The sequence below is a fragment of the Nothobranchius furzeri genome, chromosome 2 (genome assembly GCF_043380555.1).
Source record: "Nothobranchius furzeri strain GRZ-AD chromosome 2, NfurGRZ-RIMD1, whole genome shotgun sequence".
Classification (NCBI taxonomy): Eukaryota; Metazoa; Chordata; class Actinopteri; order Cyprinodontiformes; family Nothobranchiidae; genus Nothobranchius; species Nothobranchius furzeri.
In genome coordinates this window covers 11,883,154-11,907,251 of record NC_091742.1, presented here as the reverse complement: position 1 = coordinate 11,907,251, position 24,098 = coordinate 11,883,154, and the positions used below count along the sequence as shown (strand labels likewise).

General features: G+C 43.3%; 1 protein-coding gene across 11 annotated transcripts in view; it reads right to left on the bottom strand.

Moving 5' to 3' along the window:
• syne2a (spectrin repeat containing, nuclear envelope 2a) overlaps positions 1–24,098 on the bottom strand; it is a 110,948-nt gene that overhangs the window by 50,628 nt on the left and 36,222 nt on the right. For 8 of the 11 annotated variants that reach the window (XR_011516201.1, XM_070544005.1, XM_054748117.2 and 5 more), the window contains 27 exons: positions 22,170–22,479; positions 21,030–21,133; positions 20,479–20,629; positions 19,565–20,403; positions 19,205–19,363; positions 18,950–19,100; positions 18,710–18,868; positions 17,518–17,685; positions 17,322–17,423; positions 16,981–17,184; positions 16,655–16,860; positions 16,330–16,437; positions 15,703–15,985; positions 15,451–15,626; positions 15,061–15,373; positions 14,146–14,310; positions 13,716–14,030; positions 12,317–12,414; positions 11,930–12,035; positions 11,306–11,473; positions 9,902–11,236; positions 7,049–7,201; positions 3,334–3,489; positions 2,802–3,013; positions 709–2,725; positions 305–639; positions 85–229 (listed from right to left, as the gene is read on the bottom strand). Coding sequence is in view for 10 of the 11 variants with exons in the window: in XM_070544005.1 (XP_070400106.1) it covers positions 85–229; positions 305–639; positions 709–2,725; positions 2,802–3,013; positions 3,334–3,489; positions 7,049–7,201; positions 9,902–11,236; positions 11,306–11,473; positions 11,930–12,035; positions 12,317–12,414; positions 13,716–14,030; positions 14,146–14,310; positions 15,061–15,373; positions 15,451–15,626; positions 15,703–15,985; positions 16,330–16,437; positions 16,655–16,860; positions 16,981–17,184; positions 17,322–17,423; positions 17,518–17,685; positions 18,710–18,868; positions 18,950–19,100; positions 19,205–19,363; positions 19,565–20,403; positions 20,479–20,629; positions 21,030–21,133; positions 22,170–22,479 (8,638 nt within the window). In the remaining variant the exon portion in view is untranslated. The remainder of the gene's footprint in view (positions 1–84; positions 230–304; positions 640–708; positions 2,726–2,801; positions 3,014–3,333; positions 3,490–7,048; positions 7,202–9,901; positions 11,237–11,305; positions 11,474–11,929; positions 12,036–12,316; positions 12,415–13,715; positions 14,031–14,145; positions 14,311–15,060; positions 15,374–15,450; positions 15,627–15,702; positions 15,986–16,329; positions 16,438–16,654; positions 16,861–16,980; positions 17,185–17,321; positions 17,424–17,517; positions 17,686–18,709; positions 18,869–18,949; positions 19,101–19,204; positions 19,364–19,564; positions 20,404–20,478; positions 20,630–21,029; positions 21,134–22,169; positions 22,480–24,098) is intronic. The other 3 variants (XM_070544014.1, XM_070544017.1, XM_070544011.1) reach the window with 3 other exon arrangements.

Here is a 24,098-nt window from a genome sequence, read left to right as displayed (position 1 = left end):
GAGCAGAAATGTTTAAAATCTTTATAAATGAAGGTTTAACTAAAATCAGTCCTCATCACCCAGAAAACACGGCGCCCAGCCTACCGTGGCGCTCCTCTGTTGGGCGAGGCACTCATCGTACGACGTCTTGTGTTCAGAGGCCAACTCTGAAAGCCTAACTTCAAACTCTGAAACTCGCAGCCGAACATCTTCATAACTTTTTATGTGGCTTTCTTGCCTCATTTCACATCTGGAAAAGAAAACAGAATGCTTGTATATAAAAAAGTGCACCTTTTGTGAATAACGCTACTTAACAGCCGCGTACCTCTGCAGGCTCTCCAGTCTGAGCTGTGCCTGAGCCTCCAGTGCAGCTCTTCCAACCAGCAGCTGGCTGAGGACGGTGATGTGAAGGACTTCAGTTTCTGATGCAGAGAGGCAGCGCTGCTGGGGAACTCTGTCTGCAAGGTGGCAAATATGGGACTCTAGCCCATCTTCAAGGTCTTTTAAAGCCTGTTGGATCCGTTTTTGTTCCTCGGTGCAGTTGGGGAACCCGCCTGGAGCCGATAAGAAGGTCGCTTCTGCATTTTTAAGGAAGGTTAATGCGCTCTGAGCTGCCCATTCATAGTCTTTTAAGGAGTCTGCAGCTTCAGAAAGGCTGCCCTGTTGGGTACACGAGTTTCAAAAATATGGTAAAAGAGTATTTAAATGAAAGTAAAAACAGTAGCTTACCATCCACGAGTGGCACTCTTCCATGGCTTCGTCTCTAAGACGAAACAAGTCCTCGTAGTTTCTCAAGTCTACATTTTCTTTCTGCGCCACACCCTCCAAAAGTCGGAACCCTGATTCTATGTTTCTGCATTTGACACAGTACTTCTGCAGAGTGACATCAATGGTGTTCCCACTGGGATGGACTGGTTTCCCTCTGCCTAGTTCTTCCTTTGTTCTTCGTAGCAGAGCTGTGAAGGCAGGAAGCTCAGAGTAAAACCGCAGACCCGACAGAAGCTCGGCCTCCAGGGCTTTGATGTCGTCTGTGACTGAACGCTCCCAGGAGGTCAGAGTCTCCGCCGTGAGACGAATCTTCTCTTTTTCTGGATTAAGCTCAGATGGATGCAAGTCCAGAGCTATGGAGTCCAGTTGATGTGCTGCGTCTTTACATCGCGTCTTGAGCAAAGGAAGTTCAACCAGGAGAGTTTGGCACAATCTAAACTTCTCATCTACACTGGTCGTTTCATTTTTAGCATCCAAGATTTTCCTTTTGGCAACTTCCACCGATTCCTCCACTTGTTTCATGAGGAGTAAATATTTCTCTTGCTCAACGGCTTTTATTCTGAGCGCTCTGCACCGGTCTTGCAGTTCACTGATGGAAGACAGCAAGGAATTTCGCTCGTCTTCTTTGCAATGCTGAAGCTCTTGAGCTTGACACTGATGCTCCATTAGCTTCAAATGTGCACTTGAAGATGTTTCTTGAATCAAAGGGAACTTCTGTTGTCCTAAATCAGCTGAAATTCGCTTTAAGCTGGCCTGTATAGTAGAAAACTCGTCATCTGAATAGGTTCGCTCATGAATCAGCTCCTCTAATTCCCAAATTGTGGCTTTCCTGTGTGCTAGCAGTCCGTCTAGATCTGTCCACAGGCCCGAGAGCCGGTTGACTAGGTAGCGGCTCTCTCCTGGACTCAGCTCTGTGGATATTTTTGTGCAGCTTTCTGACAAAGTGTCCACCAGTTTTAGCTGGTGTTGTATCTCCTCAGTGACCAGTCTGTGGCTTTTCAGCTCACTTCTGAGTTCACTGATGTCAGTGTTGGAAACATTCTCTGTGTGCGTGCAGGGCTCTCTTTTAGCATGAGTTTCAGCTAGCCAAACGTCCAGGCGAGCAAACTCATCCAAAAGTGTTTCTCTTTCACCGAGCTTTCTCTTCATGGACTCAACGATTTGATCCAAACTGTCAGCGATAGTTTCGTACAAATCTTCAACGGTCTTCAGTACTTCCCCATCTTCAGTTTCTATATCGGTGAGGTCACTTGTCATCTCTTCAACTTGTAAGTGCATCTTGGCTCGTCTAGATAAAATATCAGTTTGGGATTTCCTCATTTCAGCGATCTGGATTTGAGCCTCCTCAGGGAACAGAGCTAACTTTTGCCCAGTAGAAATAAGGTTTTCAGCCTCTTTGGCCCACACAGTCAGTTCTTGAAGCTGCTTCTCTATCGGACGTGAAGAAACATTCCCACAGCTTTGCTTCAAAGACTCAAGCTTCTTCTTAGAGACACCAAGTAAGGATCCCAATTTTTGAAGGTTCCTTTGAATCTCATCCTTCTCTTTGGGACCCAGAGAGAAACTAACGAGAGCTTTTGATTGGGACTGCAAACGTAAGTAAAGCTGGTTGTACAGTTTTAAGTCTGTGGTCAGACAAACTAACTCTAAAGAACTTAAGTTTTCATTTTCAGACTCCAGAAAAGCTTCGAGTCGGTCTTTAAGCTGTTTAGCTTCTTCTAAAACAAGCGAAGATTGAGATGTAGAGTTTGATGCGTCTTGAAGAGCTCTTTTGATGCTCCCTTTCAGAAGCCTCCACTCTTCCTGGAGATCCCCGATCTGAGCCAGGAGAGCTCCTGAACTCTCAGCGTCACTCAGGTGGACTGAAAGTTGGCCACTTAAGCGGTGCAGATCTTCTAGCGTTGATTTCTTTTGCTCCATAGCTTGAAAAAGTGCATGAAGATGTTCAGCTAGAAGGGCGCTGTATCCCAAAGACTCTCTGGAAAACATCCAACGTTACTCTACCACAAGCAGTCGCTGGGAAATATTTCAGTTTACATGATGAAATCACTCACAAACTCATTTTTGCCTTCTTGGCTGCCACGACCTCCAGGAAAGCCCTGGTGATTCTCATCTGGAGGTGATACTTTTTCACCTGATCCAGTTGTGCTGCCTTCATCTGCACCGTGGCAGAAGCCTCCAGCAGAGCGGCCCTCCATTGGTCCGATACTGTCTCTTTATAACTTTCCATGGTGGCCACCTGGTCCTGGACACAGCACTTGTACTCCTGCAGGTTAGAAAAGTTAGTTTTCTAGAAGCCACACTGTTTCTCTACAGACTGAGTCACTCTAGATTAGTAAGAAGTAAAACAATTATTTTCTTGTTCTGTTACCAATTAACTGTTAGTTTATGTAAGCTGTAATTTTATAGCTCTCACAACTTTTGAATGACCTCGCCAAAACTTTGTTCCTAAACCCAAACCATAAGTAAACAAATTATTTTCATTTTGCATTTAAAATACTTCATTTGTTGTCATATTAAACAGCTTTGGACCAAACGAGTTTTTTATTTCACACAACTATTCAGTTTCAAAAGTACTTCACATACCTGGGCTTCCTTCAGCTGTTTAACCATGGAAGCTACGTGGAGTTGAGCAGGTTGATACCGACAGGCTAAAATGTGTTGGACAGTCCGAGCTAATCCAACGTCGGCGTCACTGGGAGAGGACTTCAGGTACCAGTTTAAATCAGCATGAGAGGTTCTCTGCATAGAAAATTAATTTAGAATTGTTAGAATAAAACTGGCATTAAGTAAAACAATAAAAATAAAACCTGAAGAGTGTGAATGCAGCAGGGTTTTGTGTCATTTCCAGCATTGTTTGCTGCAACGGAGAACTTTGAAACCAAGAAAACAGTAAAATAAAGAAATTATTACATAGATTAACAAGTAATATAGTGGAGATGTTAAAAAAAATGTGTTTTAAACATACTGAATAGTCCCCCCCAACCCCCACCTTCAGCCATTGCTGAAAATGCATGTGATGCCATCAGTTCCATTGTCGCTAAGCTACAAACCCAGCACCCCAATGCATTTGTGGCTTTATCTGGTGATTTTAATCATGCCTCGCTCTCTGCTACACTTCCAACATTTCAACAATTTATCAGCTGCTCCACCAGAGAAAACAAGACATTGGATTTGTGTTATGCAAATGCAAAGAATACATACAGACATGTCCAAAACAAGACCTCCTTTCAGACAATCAGATCACAATCTTGTTTTTCTCTGCTCAGAATACAAACCACTTGATCAGAGGCAACCTGTGACAAGAAGAACTGTAAGAAAATGGTCACAGGATGCTTAAGAAGCCCTGCAGGGTTGTTTTAAGACTCTCTGCCAAGGATATGAAGAGGACATTAATGCCATGACTGGATGCGTCACTGACTATATAAACTTCTGTGTGGACAAAATCATACCCACCAGAACAGTGAGATAATTTGCTAATAACAAACCCTGGATCACCAGTGAACTTAAGAATCTGCTAAATGAGAAAAAAAGAGCCTTCAAGGAGGGAGACAGGGAATTATTGAGGAGTATACAGAAGCAACTGAAGATCAAGATCAGAGACAGCAAGAAGGCATACAGGAAGAAGCTGGAGAACAAACTACAGAGGAACAATATCAAAGATGTCTGGTCAGGGATGAAGAAGATCACAGGCTTCAAGCAGAGGAAGGATTGCACAGATGGCAGCCTGGACACAGCCAATGAACTGAACAAGTTCTTCAATAGGTTCAGTTCAGGAACAAACCCAGCATCCTCCTCGCCTGTCCCCAGCCAATCAGACATTCCATCCTCCTCTGATCCAACATTTTCCTGTCACACCAGCTCCTTTGTCCTCTAATGCAGTCATGGACTCTTCTGGTTCTATAAATCTGTCTTCAACAAAGTCAGGAGATGCTGCTGCCCCATTTACCTTCCCCTCCCACCTATCTGTCTCTGGAAGTCAGGTGAAGAGGCAGCTGGAGAGACTGAACAGGGAGCTATGTACAGAGAGCTGGTGGAGTGCTTTGTGGCATGGTGTGGAAACAATCATCTGACCTTGAACGTGAACAAAACAAAGGAGATGATTTTAGACTTCAGAAGAAACAGGGTGGAGTCAAACACTGTTTCCATCATGGGAGAAGAAGTGGAGGTGGTTGAGGAATACAAATACCTAGGAGTTCACCTGGACAACAGACTGGACTGGAGAAAGAACAGTGAAGCCGTTTACAAGGGACACAGCAGACTGCACTTCTTGAGGATGCTTAGGTCCTGCAATGTCTGTAGCAAGATGCTGCAGATCTTCTACAAGTCTGTTGTTGAGAGTGTCTCTTCAGCCACCGTCTGTTGGCAGACATCAAGAGTTTGAAGAGCCCAAAGTGCCCTTTTTTCGGTCTTCCGTCAGATTTTACCATCCAAAACTGTCATACTTGGATACAGGTCAGGCACTAGGACCATGTGGAGGCTCAGTGGCCTCGTGGTAGTGTCCTCCCTGGGACTGTGAGATCAGGTTTGATTCTCGGTCGGGTCATAACAAAGACTTTAAAAATGGGTCCCAGTGCCTCCCTGCTTGACACTCAGCTTTAAGAGGTTGGATTGGGGGTAAAACCACCAAATAGTTCCCGAGCACAGCCATTGCTGCATCTCACCACTCTCCGCCAATGAGATCACCAGTATGTGATGATGACTATGGGGCTTTCTCCATTTTTTCTTCTTCTTTTTTAATGCATTGCATCACCACCTGCTATCAAAACAGGACTCAGTATTGGAAGAAAATCAAAAATCAAACAACTTGGATTCAGATCAGGGGCAAAAATATGATTGTAACATAAGTCAGCTTTAAAAACTACAACAATTGTTTATGAAATAACGTTACCTTAATTAATGACATATTTTTCCTAGTTTACATTATGTTGTTTGAAACCAAGGGTCTCATTATCTGAATTTAACTTGGGTCGTGAATCTGTTTAAAAACTTTGCTCTATATGTGCCCCTTTTCTTACTGTGAGCACCGGCCCCTTCAAACGTCTCTGTACGGCCCTGCTACTGAACCATCTTTATCGGTTGAATGTGTCAAATTTCCACAAACAGAAAAAGGATCTCATGTTTTTGTGTTTTATTTTCTATGTTGGTGAGCTCATCTCTTCTCAGCTCTCACAGATCACAGAATCAAGGTTCTCACAATTCAGCTGATGTTCTAAAATAGTAGTAGAATTATTTTTAGTACAACTGTGGTTTCACTTGGGCTATTAAAAATAAAAATTGGTGTGTAGTTTATAAACCACATTTCAAGCCAATTGAAACCAAAGCTCAGACAGGCGGAGTCTTGCTGCTGCAGTGTCCCAAAGGTGCGTTTTCTTTGGTTGGTTGCAGGCAGGAATCAGAGGTTTCAAGCAGTGCTTGTAGACTGTTGGAGGCTGATTTGGGTTGTGACATGGCTCAGAAAGCTGTCGCAGAGCCGGTCAGACTGAACGACCACAGATTTGCAAATCACCCTCACCTTCACCGTTTTTTACACGACTGTGCTCCCGACAAGGGATCTGGCTAAGACGCCTGCTGTGATCCGGGCTTCAGCCAACAGCGATGGCAGATTTAAAATCAAATGCGGTGTAGAGTTTTATGTGAAGAGGGCGCAAAAGTGACAGCTTTAGGTAGAATATTTAATTTTTAACTAAGCCACACTAAAGGGCAAAATTATTGACTTACACATGTCTAGGAGCATGATTAGACACATTTACATAGCTGATAGTTTATCAGCAAAAAAGGGTGACTTGCTCTTTAAAGTGTGGGTATGTCATCTGTGTCTCACTTTATTTTTGATAAAAAAAATGTTGCTTGGGCTCAAATTGTCTTGATTAAAATGTGATTAATCAAGATTAATTAATTACAAAGCCTCTGATTAACTGGATTATTTCTTCAGTCAAGTCCCACCCCTAATATTAACATATGCTGACATTTATTTTTTGCTTGCGTGCCTGCTGTGAGCAATTAGATCCCCTAATGATCCAACAGGAAGTCAACGTATAACATAATCCTTCCGGTTGAGATGCATCATGGAAAAACACAAACATCCTCTCATCTCTTCAATCTGCTCAAAATGGACTTCTACAAATCTGCAGTTCTGATCACATCACTAAAACTTCATGTAAGCATATTTTCCATCTTTTGTTCACATCTAATCAAAGACACGAGTTCAGATTTTTCTTCTTTATACTTTTAATGAAGAGTGGGTTAATCCAAGTAGGCATAACAACATTTACTTCCACTAAAATCAGTTACTACTCACATTTATAATGCTGCTTCTTTCCACCAAGCCCTGAACATCAGATAAGAGATCCTCCATGGTGAAAGTGTGTTTGAAGGAGCCACCTGCAGCTCTCAGATCATCTGGTGAACCCGGCGTCGTCCTCTCAGGCTCCATGCTTCCCTGGATCAGAGCCTAGAGGAGGACAGGGTGGTGTCACGTTTAGCCTCCACAGATATAAACACAGCTTCCTGTTTTCTTCCCGCCTTCCACAGCAGTAACTGTCAGGCAGACGGTGGCCCAACAAGTCAGTGCAGTTAACAGAAGAATGCCCCAAAGGAGCTATAGGATTCCTAGTTTCTGGCTGCTGCAACTTGGTCAGACAGGTCTGACACCAAAAACGTGAAGTGGGCTGATAGGTTACTTGATCTCAGTGAAGGGAGGGTCCTTTTCAAATGGGCCTCGACTCAGGTGTGGACAGTTACAGAACGTAGGTGGAGCAAAGACAGGACATAAAAACCAACATGTTGTTTTACGTCAGACTTTACTGTTTAGGTGCTCCATCTTTGCTGAAAACTAACTTTACCTTAGCTGAGAAATGCTCGTGAATGATTCTTTCCACCAGATTATAATAAAAAATTTAAGTTTTTTTCTAAATCTTTTATTTAGAAGTTCCAAATGAATTTGGCCTCATCTTACAAACATTTTGCACATCTCATTATCTGGATTCCTGTTCCTGTGTACAGCATAATGGTGTTGCCCCTGAACAGGGTATTTGATGTGCAGAAGCACAAGTTCATCTAAATGGAATGCAGCCTTCCTTAAGTCAAATGCTAGCTGTTAAACGGGACTACCAAGCAGATGCTGCTAGGACTTTTTCAGCCCAGGCAGTTCAAGAGAAATTAATCTTTGCTGTGGACTTCATGCATTAATATTTGCAGAATTTGCAAAAACAAAAATGTTACATTCTTTAAGAGCAAGTCACCTGAAACCAATTTTTTTATGATAAACTATAAATGAGTGTCTAATCATGCTGTAGACACATGTAGTCAATAATTTGGGACTTTAGTGCATTTTTGTTAAAAATTAAATATTCTGTCTAAAATTGCGCCCTCTTCAGGTAAAAACTCTGCACTACATTTGGATTAAAATCTGCCATCGCTATTGGCTAAGAGGTGCACCATGATGTCACAATCCCGCTGTAAGCTTGTGTGTGTATTTGTATCGGCTCCGCCCCCTCGGTCTGGCAGGCAGGTGTAACGTCACCAAATGGACTGATTTTGAGATCCCACAGTTCATTTCTTCTCTCTTTCTGCAGGTCTAGAAGCAGACTCTTGTTCATTATTGTTTATTTTTGTGGAAACACAACCCCCCTCCTCCTTTGTCTCTTCCTTTCTCTTTCACCTCTGTCTCCGTGTCTGGTCGGAATTAAAAAGCATTCAAAAACAATAAAGTATCAGGCGTGACATTAAAAGCAGACGCTTTGATGCTCCACCTGAGAGTAAATCTGTAAGGCTTGTCACCAGCATGCAGACATCAATTCTGTTTGCTTCACAGCCAGAGAGAACACAGGAAAAATAAATAAAAATAAAAAAACAAGATAATTTTCCTGCAGAACAAAGCTGATTTTGCGACACTCCTTCAGAGTTGTTTTGAGACGCTTGGTTCCATCCAGTCCACCTGTGTTACCTGGAAGCGATTCTGGACCGACCTGGTCGTACTAGGAGTTAGTCTACGGACTTCTGTACTCGGGGTCTCCAACCCCCCTGACATTTCGGATCTGCAAGGGCGCCTCCACTTCGGTACGTAGAACACAGTGGGATAGCGTCTGTTTGCAGTTTGATAAATAACAGCTTGTAGCTTACTTGCAAACCAAATTTCCTCCATCCAGGATTCAGCTTTCTCATGTTACCGACTCTGAAATACTATATTCACACCTAGTTCCAGACACCCATCTCTTAGTTTGCATCCACTTACAGAAGAATAGTTTAAACCATTTTTCAAGTCTTAATTGTTTGTAAAATAAATTCTTATTTGTTTGCAAACCCTGACTGGTTCTCGAATCATAAACAAAGTGTTTACAGTCCCTGAATAAACAAAGAATCTTAGAATATTCCGCCTAATCATCTTAAAGACCAAGCAGGTGATATTCTATAATTAATAGATTATCACAGCTATGGGTCACAAGTAATGACATTAAAAATAAATTGCTCTTGAGCAATTTATTTAATCCTATTTACCCTCTATTGATTCATTACACAGGAAATGAGAGTAGGGGTATAGGTAGGGGGTGACTTGCTCTTCGGTGAAAAAAAAAGTAAAAGTGTATGTAACGTAATTTTTGATGAGTGCGCCAAAAATATGTCCAGGAGAACTCTTACTGTTTGTTTTAACTCTATTCTATTTATTTTATTCTATTTTATTTTAACTTTATTTAAATCTATTCTTTAAAACAAGGAGGCAAAATAATATGGCTGCAGGTGCTTTCAGTAAATATTTTCATTTCTTAGGTACCTTTAGTGAAATGTAACATTTTTATTGTTGAGTTGGGATTGTAACTTCTTTAAACAAGAGCTTTGAGCTAAAGGGGTTTAAATAAATGTCCAAAAATATTAATAAAGCTCTGCTTGTTACTGGAGATAAAAGGCCAGTTTTTCCACTGAAGAATGGATGTCACTGAGAAAGACAGACAGACAGACAGAAAGAAAGAAAGAAACAAACAAACAAACAAACAAAACATCAAAAGCATCCAGTGATCTGGAAGCTTCATTATTCTGCACCAGAGGTGGAACCTTCAGAAAGAATCTCTTTAGTCTCAGATGTGGGAGGAGTTTCCCCTCATTTCACTAACGCATCTATTTTACTTCATTCTAAACAAATGTAAATCTCGCCTACCCGTTCCCGTGGCAACAGCATTCCCTGCAGCGCTCCATGTCTCTTCTGTTCATCATCATTCATCAGTGGTGCTGCTTCCTGTCCTGCTGGAGTTCCACGGGTCCTCTCCTCACCTGCCGGACCTGTGTTCTGTTTAGCGTCAGCTGCGTCTTCTTGTGTTTGTCTAGACTCGTTAGAGGTAGAAAGGACGGAGGTGTCCGTTTGTCCCTCAGATGAACAGAAATCTGACAAACTTTCAGCTGAAGGCCTAACGCTGTGGAGGCATGCACCAGCAGAGCTCATCGACTCATCGGGCTTTAATTCATGGGTCGTGTGCTTCTCTTTCACCCCCTCCATGTCTGTGTTTGCCAACACCAAGGAGTTCTGCAGCTTTTCAGCATGAAGCTCAGCTTTATGTGACCACCTGCAAACATCAGACCTGCCAGCCTCAGCACCCCCCCTTTGCTCCACATCACACACCTGCAGCTCCAGCACCACAGTAAATACTTTATCTGATTCTCCACCGACTTCCCCATCCGTCCCTTCTTTGATTTTCGCTGACACTGTGGCCGGATTACAGCGTTTCCAGTCAGATTGGCCTGATTCTGGATTGACTGATGCTGAGAAGAGCCCAGATGATTGTGCAGGATCACAGCTCTCCACTCCCCGAGAACATCGCAGCACACACAGACCGTTCGGATCCGTGTATTTCAGTGAGTCCAACTCAACTTTAAAAGCTCTCTTTGTGGTTTCGTAACGTTTTTCCTGTTCTTGATCATCTAGGACCCCGAGTGCGTCGGGATGTTCTGGAATGTGAGGAGTTGGAATGGGTGGTTGTGTTGCAGACTCAGACCTATGGTCAGAAATCTTCCCATGCACGCCGCTTTGAGTGTCGGAGCATGATTTACCTCCATCATCATCATCATCATCTGTTGATCCAAGACGAAGCTTGAGGTCCATTTCTTGTGAAGCTGATGGAGTTATTGATTCTAAATCATCTGGATCTTCTGAACACAGGGCCTGAATGGGCATCGAGGCATCATCTTTGTTCATTTTGATTAAGCTCTCTGCATCAGAAACATCTTTCTGGTTTAAAATGTTTGCTAGATTCTGTTTTCCAGCACCAGCTCCCTCGGCTGTTGCTCCTGAAGGGGGAAGATGCTTTTTTAAAACTCCTTTAGGAACATTGTGGTTGTCGTGATCCTGGTCTGCTTCCTTATTTCTGTCCGCTACGGCAGACGCAGAGGAACTTGGGCTTTTTCTTTCACCAAATATAGTTTTATCTTCATTTCTTAAACTGTCTTCAGCTCTTCTGTTTGGTGATTCTATTTGCACTCGACTGTGAACGTGACCAACCTGTAAAATCCACAAAAGTTCTTCAGTTTTGCTCCTAACGTGTTATAAATGTAAACGTCTGCGACTTACCGGGTATTCAGGTAAATTGAGTGAAGGTTGACTCTCGATGAGAGCATCTGAAGCACTTTTTACCAGAGTTTTCGTCACTTCTGCTCCAAAACAATTTATGAGAACGTTTTGTTTGGACAGAACTTCACAAAGTGCTTGTTGGAGGAGGAAACCTTCACCCAGATCGGCCTAAAAGGGTAGAAACTCACAAGTAAACATTTCAACTCTTAACTACTCCTAATTCTCATCTGATTGCACTGCTTCATTTCATTTTTAATAAAAATCCCCCTAAAAGGAAAGGAACTACTTCTGCAGTTTTATAAGAAACACAAAAAGTATAACTTTTCCCATCAAGAGGAAGGACTTTTGGCATTTTGCATTTGTACCCAAAACCCTCACGTCCTGCTGGGAGACAGTCATTTCCACGGCATTAGCATAAAGTGCTGAGATAAAAATAGCCAGATGCTTTTCTACTGCTGCTCTCAAAAGGTTTGAGGAACAAAAGAAAAACACACCAGAAACAGATTTCTTTTTTTTTTTTTTTTTTTTTGACATTTCTAGTTTTCAACTTGAGTAAAAGTGACAACAGAATTACGTAAAAAGCTTTAAGATCAGACGTTAAAAGGAGAGCAGCCTTCTACCTACCTGTGGCGTTCGTCTCCATTGCTGCAGCTGGTTAATGATTCCTCTCACGGTCTCTGCAGCAGTTTCTGCACATTCCCGCTTCATTTGCAACAAAACTGAGCTCAGTCTGGGAAAAAAAGGCTAAGTTAAGAACAGCTACATGTGGTAAAAGCACATCACCGTAACAAATCTTATTTTAACATGAAGGAAACTGGGATTAAAGCTACCATCTTCATTAAAAACTACATGTTTAGAGACACATTTCCCATCATTTATCCAACTTTGCCACTGAAAGTTAAATTAGTTGAATTTTCATTCCATAAATGGAGCTACCTTCACTTCAGTAATACATGATAACTGCACTTAAGTAAAACTTCAGGATTGAACTTTTCTGTTATAGAACTGTACCTGTTGAGCTCCTCATAAGCCAGCCCCACATTTAAACTCCTCCTCCTCTGCAGGTCATTCACTCTGGCAGCCAACTCTGTCATCCTTTTATCCCAGTCCTGAGAAAGACAAATGCTTCTGTGACTGGATGCACCTTTTGATCCCCATCAGTCAGCCATGTTGTGTATGGGGTGCCATTCGTAAAGTCAAACAGTCATAATCTAACAGCAATATTTTTTGGTTATTTAGCATATCATAAGAGAAAAAAAATTGGGAGTTCACTTTTTCGAAGTCATATTTTCATCATGTTATTCATACATTTATAAATGTTAAAGTTTCCAAATAAATATTTAGTTAGCAAGCTAAATATTGAATTTATAGTTAAATATTTATTTTGCAAACTAAATATTTAGTTTGTAAAATAAATATTTAATTCACTAACTAAATATTTAATTTACTAATTAAATATTTATTTTGGAGCTAAATATTTAATTTGTAAATTAAATATTTATTTTCCGAAATAAATATTCAGATCTCAGCTAAATATTTATTTTGGAGCTAAACATTTAGTTTGCAAAATCAGTATTTGGGAAATAAATATTCTAGTCCGACCCAAAAATATAAAATATAGTGTGGAGCTAAATAACATCGTGGAAAATAAATATTTAGCTGGTACTTAAACATTTAGCCAATATGCAAAGTCGCTTGCCAATAAGCGGAATTGGTTACCAAAATAAAAGCTGGATCTCGCTAACCTCTTTATAAACTCTTGCTCCGAACCAGAACATGTTTTATCTCCGGTTCTATTATTCTGAACACGTCCGACGTGTTGGCTGAAGAAGAATAGAACCAGAGATAAAACAAGTTCTGGTTCGGAGCAAGAGTTTATAAAGAGGTTAGCGAGATCCAGCTTTTATTTTGGTAACCAACTTCCGCTCATTGGCAAGCAAATTTGCATATTAGCTAAATGTTTAAGTACCAGCTAAATATTTATTTTCCACAATGTTATTTAGCTCCACACTATATTTTATATTTTTGGGTCAGACTTAAATATTTATTTCCCAAATACTGATTTTGCAAACTAAATTTTTAGCTTCAAAATAAATATTTAATTAGTAAATTAAATATTAGTGAATTAAATATTTATTTTACAAACTAAATATTTAGATGAGACCTAAATATTTAGGTTGCAAAATAAATATTTAACTATAAATTAAATATTTAGCTTGCTAACTAAATATTTATTTGGAAACTTTAACATTTTTAAATGTATGAATAACATGGTGAAAATATGACTTCGAAAAAGCTAACTCCCAAGTTTTTCTCTTATGATATGCTAAATAACCAAAAATATTGCCGTTAGATTATGACTGTTTGACTTTACAAATGGCACCCCATAGTTGTGATACTTTGATGCTACCTGTACCAGACACCACTGCTGGGTCAGCTGGCTGATATCTGGCGACATCATTCCAGACAGATTCCCTACGAGATCTCTTAGTTCCGTCTGTAAACGGGAGGCTTCTTCTCCAACTTGCTGGATTATCGGATTCTCCATCAGCTGTGCTGCTTGTAGCTGCTTGTAGATGCTGCTCTCCATCGCCCTCTTGTGGTTTTGGAGTTCACCAACATTCTCAGAAAGGCTGGCTCGGGCTTCAGCGGTGCAACTGGTTGTGAGGGAGTCCCTGAGGGTTTCCAGCTGTGAAAGATCTTTTTCGGTGTCTTTTAGCAAAAGCTACAAAGTGAAAAGTGGGGAATTAGAAATGTGCAAACGCTGACTGAAAAGGATAAATGCTCAGGAAAAATCACATGCATAGCTTTAAGGAAACAAGATAAAAGAAGATGCTTACCTCCAGAGCTGCTACATCAGTGTTCAGTTCATCTGATTCGTCTTTTCGGGCTTGACAAACTGACATCTTCTCCTGCAGGGATGTCAAATTATGGTGGCAGTCCGGCAGCAACTGGCTGAAGTGTTCCTCATTACTCAGACCTTCCTCCAGGCGGGAATGCAAACACTGTGGATAGATCAGGAACACCAAGCAGCAGTCAATGGACCTTCACTTCCTGTAATATATGTATACTCGTACCTCTTTACCGACCCCAATTCATCGTGTGTGTGTGTGTGTGTGTGTGTGTGTGTGTGTGTGTGTGCGTGTGTGCGTGTGTGTGTGTGTGTGTGCGTGCGTGCGTGCGTGCGTGCGTGCGTGTGTGTGTGTGTGTGTCAAGAGTCAACAAGTACTCAGAGTGCTAACAGATCTTGCATGAGCTTGTATATCATTTTCCAATGTTTGACCAAATTTATCAGACCGCAGAAATCCAAACAAACTCCGAGCAAGTCTCCACGACACGTTCATGTACCTCCGTTAAAACACCCCAGCTGATTCTGGCTCGTCGGTTCAGTCTTTCACTCAGTTTGAAGTTTGAAGTCGGAGGTATTGCAGGTTTAAAGGGAGTTTTCCTCTCCACTGTTGCTGCATGCTTGCTTAGTATGAGGATTGCTGTAAAGACTCGGACACGAGTCAGTGACTCGATGCAACCTGCTGGGTTCCTTCTACAGGAAACGTTTTACTAATTGGCTTAACGAACTGACCTGTATTGGAACGTTTTCTGTATGAACGTCCTTGAGACGACTCTTGTCGTGATTTGGCGCTTTATAAATATAAACTTGAACTGAATGTGTAATGAATGTGCACGTTATTAGATCAGTCACTAAATAAACGTAATTGGGAATGGCCTCCTGGAGAGTTGCTAACACACAGTTTTACCTCCAGCTTTCCCGTCAGCGCCGACCAGCGGCGGTCTAAATCAGCCCAGGAGGAATCCTTCCAGATGCTGCTGGTTTTTTCCTGCAGCTCCATCCTCTTCTCATCCAGGCCAGTAAAGGTCAACTGGAGTGACTTGGATTCTTCCAGAAGCTGATGGGCACGGTGGCAGGCTTTTGCACGTTCAGCTGCACCAGGCCAGGAGAAGGAAGCAGGAAGCTGCTCAGCTTGGTGCTGCAGCTGTTTGAGTCTGAGGTGAGCATCCTCTCTATTTGCCAGGTAGGCAGAGACGAGCTCTGGTTCATCTTGCAGCACCCTGAAGCCACCAGGAGACAACGAAAGACTTGAGTAAACAGCTAATAGAAATGTTTATTGCTTACCGGCTCCGCTGACCTGTAACAGGGCTGAACTGACTGGAAGAGGCTCCTCCACTGATCTTCTGCTTTCTGGATAGTCCCCTGAACATCCAGGTTCAGGACATCTCTGTGAAGTTTTCGTTTCAGACGGTTTCCAGAAACTCTGAGTTTTTCCAGGCGAGCCTCCCACTCTGCTGTCACGGTTAATACAACCTAACATAAAAATGTAAAGATGCATGATCTCTCAGAAGCTGTGAAAAATCACGTCCTCAACGTGAATTTCCCTTACTTGGGCAGAGTGAAGTCTCTGCTCTACCGGACTCTGGGATCCGCTGCTTTCAACAACTCCTCTCAAGTCTTCCATCCACGATTGCACGGATTTAGACAAAAGCTGAAACTCCTCCACATCCGCGTTCACGGAGCGATGCCCCGCCTCTGAGCCACCTTGTATGTGTGAGTGAAAGTTGTGGTATTGTCCCAGCAGTTTGCAGCTCTGCTCCAGTAGCTCCAGCTGATGAAGGCTGCTGCTCCTGAGGGACAACACAAGCTGAGCAATGAGGTCTGACCTCACACTGCAGAGCGCAAAACAAAACAGAAAACAGGACATTAGAGCATTTGCAGTTACTAGTTTGGACCTTTAAAATGTAATTAAATGATAAAAAAATTTAAGTCATAAAGTTGGTCGTAGGGACCAACAGGATGGTTTAGCATAAAGGACAACCAGGTCAATGTAATGATCATCTTTCTAACTAAACTTCATTTTAGTGAACAGACCAGATTTCTACGTTTCTGCACTTGCTGCATTTGGCAATATACGATATTACTCCTGCACATATTCATTTAAACCATCCATTTCTGCAGAAAAGCAGCTGCTGCATCACAGGTGCACAACTCCATCCCTTGCAGAAGACTTTACCTTTGTTGAGACACTTCCTCCTGCAGGACACTGAGCTCCTCCCCCTTCAACACCTTTTCCTCAGCTGCATGAAACCATTTTTCCAGATGTTCTCTCTCCGTTTGCAGCCTGTAACAGATGCACAGCATAAAGACTCTGATTCACTCTGCATTTTCACAAATTCCTGAATCCATAAAAATGAAGGTCTTGCACCTTGCAGGTGTTACAAAAGTCAACCCCATGAAAAACAGCTTATAGGATACATGAAATCTTGAGAGGAAGACTAAATATTTACACTTCCTGTGACAAAACAGGTGAATAAGGACACGAGCTTGAGCTGTGTTACCTGTCTAGATCCAGGACGCTTTTCTGAGTCTGTTCCTCCACCTCAGACAAGAGCTGATGGGTGTTCCGAACGCTCTCCTCCAGCTGATTCCTGCTGACCGACAGATTCTGGAGGCCCACAGGACCGATTACGGAGGCCAAAACGTTCACGTCCTCCAGCAAGCTCTGCGACTGCTCGTCCTGAGTGTGCAGCTGCAGACATAACTCCTGTAGGAGAAAAGATATGCAACCAGGTAGAGCCACATGATGCTGTAAGCCTAAATAATTAACCAACATCAATAACTCATCAGTATCCATCCATGACTTTGATCTAATTTGAGTTTGTACCTTAAGTTTAGCTAGAACAGATGCAACATCTGGGCCGGCGAGGGAGCGGAGGGAGTCTTGAATCTTCTGTAGAGAGTTCAGACACTCCGTTATCCTCCCATGAATTTGTCCTTTAGTGGCCACCGTCTGCTTATAAACATCCTCGGCTTCAGCCAAAACCTCCTTTAGCTGCTCTATTTTCTGTCTCATCTGGCTTCCCACCACCTCAGGATAAAAAATAAACAAAAACAAGTGGAAACCATGTCAAAGACTAAACGCAGTTTGTGAAATAAAAACGTGTTTTACTGCAGCCTGAGACCTGCATGCTGAACACGAAGCTAACCAGGAGCTGCATGTTGTACCTGCAGCTCCAGAGGGGTCTCTGAGCTTTGAAGCAGTGACTGAATCTCAGCAGCTCTCTGGTGGAAACGATGAACACTTTCCTCTTGGATCATAATCTCGTTCTGAAGGCAGAATGAAGGAAGTTAATATTGTTTAAAGTAAGATAGCCAGGAGGAGTTACAGGGGGGAAAAAACACACACAAGGGCCATTTTTACCTGCAAAGCCTTGATGTCGTCCTCAGACTGTAAACACGGATTCTGGGTGAACTCTGATAGTTTGGCATCAGTCCAATCCTCCACTTCTGTCCCCAGCTGAAGAACTCCGTCCCATAAAGTCGAGCACAGATGGAGGTTTTCAAGGTGGGAATCGATACGTTCTGATAACTACAGGAATCCAAAATGTAGCCTTGTTAATGTGATTAAATGGAAAACTTTAAGGCTGATCGAGAGGAGCCAGTTGAGGTGGCTCGAGCATCTGGTCAGGATGCCTCCTGGACGCCTCCCTGGTGAGGTTTTTAGGGCACGTCCAACCGGGAGGAGGCCTATAGGAAGACCCAGGACACAGTGGAGGGGCAATTACTCTCACCTGGCCAGGGAATGCCTTGGGATTCCCCCGAAGGAGCTGGCCCAAGTGGCTGGGGAGACGGAAGTCTGGGTCGCTTGACTTAGGCTACTGCCCCCGCGACCCGACTCCGGATAAGCGGATGAAAATGGATGGACTTTAAGGCTGCTTTTTATTTACCGATTACACACAAAGCACCACCTATAATTGCATTTCCTTCAAGAAATTATCTTCATTTTTAAACAACTACATTATAGCCAATCTGGTCAAACGTTCATGCAACATTACAAGTTCTTGCAGGAAATTATTGCAAAATTGTGTCTGTGATATAATATTCCAAGATCATTCATGCGATATCGCAAGTTCTTGCATGCAGAAATTCCAAGATCTGGTATGCAATATTGCAAGTTCTTTCAAACGACTACTGCAAGTCCGGGTGTGCACGATATGTCAAGCTCATGCGTGCAATGTGTCAAAAATGTGGGTGCAATATTGCAAGTGCTTGCATGCAAATTACAAGATGGTCTGCATAACATTGCACAAGACCTTGCACAGTCCGTTAGCATGTTATTATGCGATGGAGGCAATGCACACCATCTGTGAAACGGCTTGAGTTTTAAACATTATCATGCTATCAAATGTTAGTAGGATGCGGCGTTAAATGTGATTGACTCAGTCAGTCGTGGACACGTTTGGGATTCATTCAAATCAGTTTGGAGGTTGAGATGTTTTGTCATCAAACTCTTGAACAACAACACCGGTAAAAACAAACGTGTATCTTTGTGGCGGCAGGTGGTATGAATGTGCTATAGAGTGCAAATTAAAACTTTACAAAGTGAAACTTACATCAAGCCAGCGATCCATGAGAGCATCGGCTTCCCTCTCATATGGCGTGGCGGTGCAGCCTGGTACCTGACGCAGGAGGGAGTGAAGCTGTCTGCAGATGCTGCGAATCTCCTCAACATCGTCTCCAAGATCATTCAGCTCAGCTTTTGCTGCATCCACCTTATAAACACAAACCTGATGAAGCGCATGCGTAGGGGTCTGTATAGTGGTTTGTTTATCAAGTGAAACATAATGAGGTACTCTAGGTTTTAGTCTCTGCAGGTAATCTCTCCCAACGTAGGACGCTTGTTCGCTGACTGTGCTCTCAGCCCTCTGTAGTGTTGCACTCAGCCCACCGTGCATCTTCTGAAACTTCTTCAGCAGCTCCATTAGGGTATTACACTGCTCCAGTCTGAGTGTATCAACACCAAAACACATTACGCCCAAAAAATGTTCCCACGTGCAAAACGGTTTAATCAGCGAAAGCAGGCGCTGTGATAAACTACTCGTCTTTACCGTTCGGTTACAGATTTCGTCGCCTCCTGCCAGAGATCCTCCACCTCTCTGGTCTGATTCTCATCAGCACTTCCTGGTTGTGAAGAAGCATCACGTAGGAGCTGCCTCTCAGAGACCAGGACCGCAAGACCACTCTCCAGCTCCATCAACACGCGGGTCCTGCAGGAGAAAATTGCAAAACTGGGTTCTAGCGTTCGGAGGCAATAGTGTGATTTTATAGTAATACAGGAAGTGGTGTGTGTGCTCACACCAGCTGAATGTGTGATATAGAAGCTTTGGGTGTGGTTCCTAGCTAAGAAGGTCATTGTGTGACACACTATGGAAGTTGTCGTGAATAAAACACCCAGCTGATTGTTGTACCTGTGCTGCAGAGCAGGCAGGGAAGGTTCTTGCAGCCTCAGCTCCTCAGAACCTCCTTTAATCTCCCTCAGATTTGTTAACAAGGCGTCTTTCCTCTGAGCCAAACCCTCATTATGCTCCCTCCCAATCCAGCTGCTGCTCCTCCTCTGGATCGGATTTCTAATTATTAGAAGGCCAGCCTCAGAGCTACATGTTCGAGTCTCTTCCTCTCCTTGTATTTTTGTTGCACAAACTTCCACCTGCTTCCTTCTTTCCGCCTCCAGAGTGGACTTCTCCACTGCACTCAAACCGGAACGCTCCACACTTTGTTGTGCCGACTCTGTCCCGGTCTTTTGTGTATCTCTTAAATTCCGGATTTTCATTCTTCCCAGAAACACCAGCTGCTCCTCTCGGTGTGGTGCTGCCATCACCAGCTGGGAAACAGATTTCACCACATCCTGGCAGGTCACAGGTGCACCATCCATGTTGAGCGTCACCCCCACCGCCTGTAAACAACCGTCAACCACGCAGGATTGTTCCACTGCATGTTTCAACTTCTGCACCGCCTTCTGCCAAGAACGCCTCTCCTCCTCCTGGTCCGGCTCAGATTTATGCCTGCTGGGGTCCTGGTTTGCCAGCAGGGCTGGAATCTCAGCCTTGATATCTCGGAGGGTGGCCAGGAGGCGATGCAGAGCCAGGACAGCTGACTGAACTTCATCCAGCAGCTGTCTGAGCTGCTCCAGACGATACAGGGGCTGGGAGAGGGATGGCTGGGGCGTGGCTGCAGGCCCTCGTCTGTCCTCCTCTCTGCTTTGTTCTGCGATCGTCTTCATTCCAGCCTCCAGCTTGTCCTCAATCTCCTACAAATAAATCAGAATTTAATCCTAAAAACGAGCATCTTTCATTCTTTAACTAGTGTGAAACATAAACCAGACCTTCAGGTCAGAAAGCAGCGCAGCGTCAGGTACGGTTAGAGCAGAGATGTCCACAGACCGACCGATGATCTGGTCCAGTTTTTCTCTAATGATTGCCTCCTGATCACCTGCAGACTCTGCCCAGCCAGCGGTTTTCTCCAGAGATGCCATTCTAGTCCAAACATCAAAGAGGAAACAGCACTTTTAGGACACTTCAGGTCATATTAAATAAATCAAACTGAAGTTTTTTCTGCACAAAAAAAAGGAGTTTGCTTTGAATGGATTCAGCTTTTTTCTAATCGTTTCCATTCACTTGTGTAAAAACAGATATTTTTCAAAAAAGGGATATTGTGTTAGTTTAATTCAGCTCTCCAGCCTCTTCCAGTGTGGCCCAGACTGTTTCTTAAGGGTAATATTACCTTTAATGGTTTGACTAGCTGTATTTCAAAGGTTACATCATCAAAGTGGACAAAGGTTAATGACAAGCAGCTAAACTGAAGCAGTTAGCCACAACATTAATGATAAATGCTCCAAAATTTCAGAAAAGTTGAGATTAATTCTTTAATCCTTACGTGAGTGCTGCAGGATGCTCCTCCTGTGGTGGGACGGCTGACTCCGAGATGACGGTCCATTCTGCTTCCCGTTTGCCCTCCACACTGTTGCTCCTGACGACAGCCTGCAAGAGGAGAGCTGCAGGGTAACCACCAGTAAAGCAAAGAGGAGAAGATGGTGCAGCGAGTCCATCCAATTACAGAGGATTAGTGCACAGCACAGGGCAGATCCGGGCCAGAAAACTGCTGATCGGGCGACGTGCAAGATTCACTCAGGAGTGTCAGTGCAGTCGTGAGGGTGTTCATCCAACCCAGCAGCTTCAAATGCATCAAGTTCTGCAACAACCCGTTTATGACTCGTTTGTTTAAGATGTGCTGAAGCAGAGTTTAGAACAAGCAGCCATGGAAACAACAGATACCAATCAATCAATCGGTCAAACTTTATTTATATAGCACTTAATCATGCAATACATGCAACTCAAAGTGCTTAGCAAATTAAAAAGGCCCCACATATCCACATTCCCTCCCATCCCCAGAATTTTAAAAACAGGCTGACAATGAAAACCCTTTCCAAACACTCATCCTCTGGCACACACACACATGCTCCCCTCCCACATGGAAAAAACACAATGGGCTGAGATCAGATGAGCCAGACTAGCTAACATAAGGATAAGGAAACGCCATCGGGGGAGCCATCTGCCCCGACAGCAGCAGATCCACAGCAGCAGCCGAGGCACTGACACAGATATTTGCTTATTTTGTGCAAAGTCGTGAAATCTTTATCCCCCAGAAAAATAAAAATCTAGAATTAAAGACTTTTAGATAATTCAGTGAACATCAACGATGTCACTAAAACCTAGCTGATTTGTGTCTCCATCGTGTTTTAATGGCCGGGCAGGAAACCTGCAAACCCCTGGGGAAATCTCATGAGACGACACGGATCTGATCAGTTAGAGATGGGCCTAATTTGAGCTTTTAAAAATGTCTTTTAAACTTTTTTTGTATCCAAAAGTCTCGGAGCTCAACCCAGCAGCGCATCTCCAGATCCAGAAACTGTGCTACACACCCAGAATAAAGTTTAATAACATCAAAATAAATAAAACATTAAAATCTAGTTCATGATTTATTGCTCTGCTGCAACTTCTAATCATTTCATCATACCTGGATGTGAGCCTGTGCTTCCCGGCTGCTCTCTGTGGCGTGCAGCAGCTGAGCTTTCAGCAGCTGCTCTTTGCCTCCAACAGAAAGTTTCTGCGTTTCCTCCCACAGAAACGAGCCTCCACTCTGCTGCAGGGGGCCCTGGCCTCCTTTGAGGATGTGGTCTTTACGGTGGACATGGACAGCCTCCTCCACGGGTGGGACACGTCGCCCTGCTCCATCCCTGTTTGGTTTCAGACCGTCGGTCGGCTGCGCTTCTGCAGACGGGTCAGCCGGACTCAGCGGGGTGTTTACCTCAAGCTGCCGTCTCCTGCTGAGATAAGAAATGGTCGTCAGAGTCGCTGAGGTCACTCAGTCTAGAGACGAAGATTAACACAAGGATTAAATAAAATAGCAGTCAAAAATATCACTTAAATTATTAAACGCACCTTATAAATCTATAATTTTTACATTAATTTGTTGTGATTTTTTTTGTCAAATTTTTGTCTAAAAGTTAAAAAATTTACATATTTTTGTTTATATTTGTTTAAGTTGACCAAATGTTTATATCTAAAATATAAATATGAAGCCAAGATGTAAAAATAAACCGCACAACAATGCAGGGACGGACTGGTACAGTCAAGGGCAATCAGCAGAACGGAGCTCAGGTGTGAACAATCACCTGGCAGGAAGTCAAACCAACAACTTTTCAAAATAAAGCAGAAGAAATACAAAAATTGCTCAGACATGAAAGCGGTTAATCAGGGGTGTCAAACTTACGGCCCGCGGGTTAAATCCGGCCCGTGAGATGGTTGTGTAAACTTTATTTTCATACTTTAGAATGTAGAGTGAAAATAAACGTATCTTTGTGAGCAAGTTTTCTCTGTAATGAGTATAAATAAAACAAAGCTGCGCTCAAGGCTCACACAAGAACTTGAATCACATCCTGAAGTTGGCCGCCACTCAGGATGTGACTTCTTATATTGATGTGCTGGTGAAAGCTAAAAGATGTAAAGTAAAATTAAAGCTGCAAGCAGCGTCGTTCGGCCCTCGCAGCGAAGCTGCTCGCCCTCCTTCAGCACCCCCTCCGCTCCATCCCCGACGCTCTCCAAACCCGGCTCCGCGCTTCTCCATCCTGGCCGGCAGCCGAGGGCATCAGGGCATGCCTGTCGGAACAGAAAGTCAGCCACCCCAACACCGGAAACCGTGAAAGGCCTCCTCGTCCACACCTCACCCTGACTCAGCATCCCTTCTGAGCCCACCATTACATGTCTCACCCCTAGGAGATACTCTATCTTTACCACACTGGTGATGTGATGTTCAGTCTCGGGCAAATCGGAGGCTGTTTGTGGAAGTTACAGTCAAACGTAAGGTCACAGCGTCACGCCAGAAATCGCCATGGCATCAAAGCCCCTCACTTTCTGAAAAGCTATCAGATCTGAATGGTCATTACAACATCATGAAGACAGTGCATGACCTTAGTGTCATCTTGACTAAATTAGAGGGGACAAATATGGGCAGTTCACCATAAAACAATAGACTTCCTTTAGTCAGGGGGCGGGGCTTAGGTGATGTCAGCTGTCCACATTGTCACTGTCTTCAGATGTGGTCAGTGATCACACAGACAAAGTATGAAATTGATCTGATCATGCACATGGGAGTTATTAAGTCAAATAAAGTAATGGCGACTGGTCAAAGTTTGAGGCTTAGCCATGCCCATACCTTTATGCTTATTTAAAATCCGACGATTGAATTTTTTCCTCTATGTCTTAAGAGTATATAGCAGGAGTTTGAAGGTGATCGGTGGAAAGGGCGAGGAGATATCATTCTCCTTATAACGTGTGCGAAAACCACTAAATTGAGTAATTGCACCAAAATGGCCGACCTCCTGTGCGACATTGCGCTTGGCTCCAAGAGACTTTTTTGTAGGTCCTGAGACACTACATTAGTGTG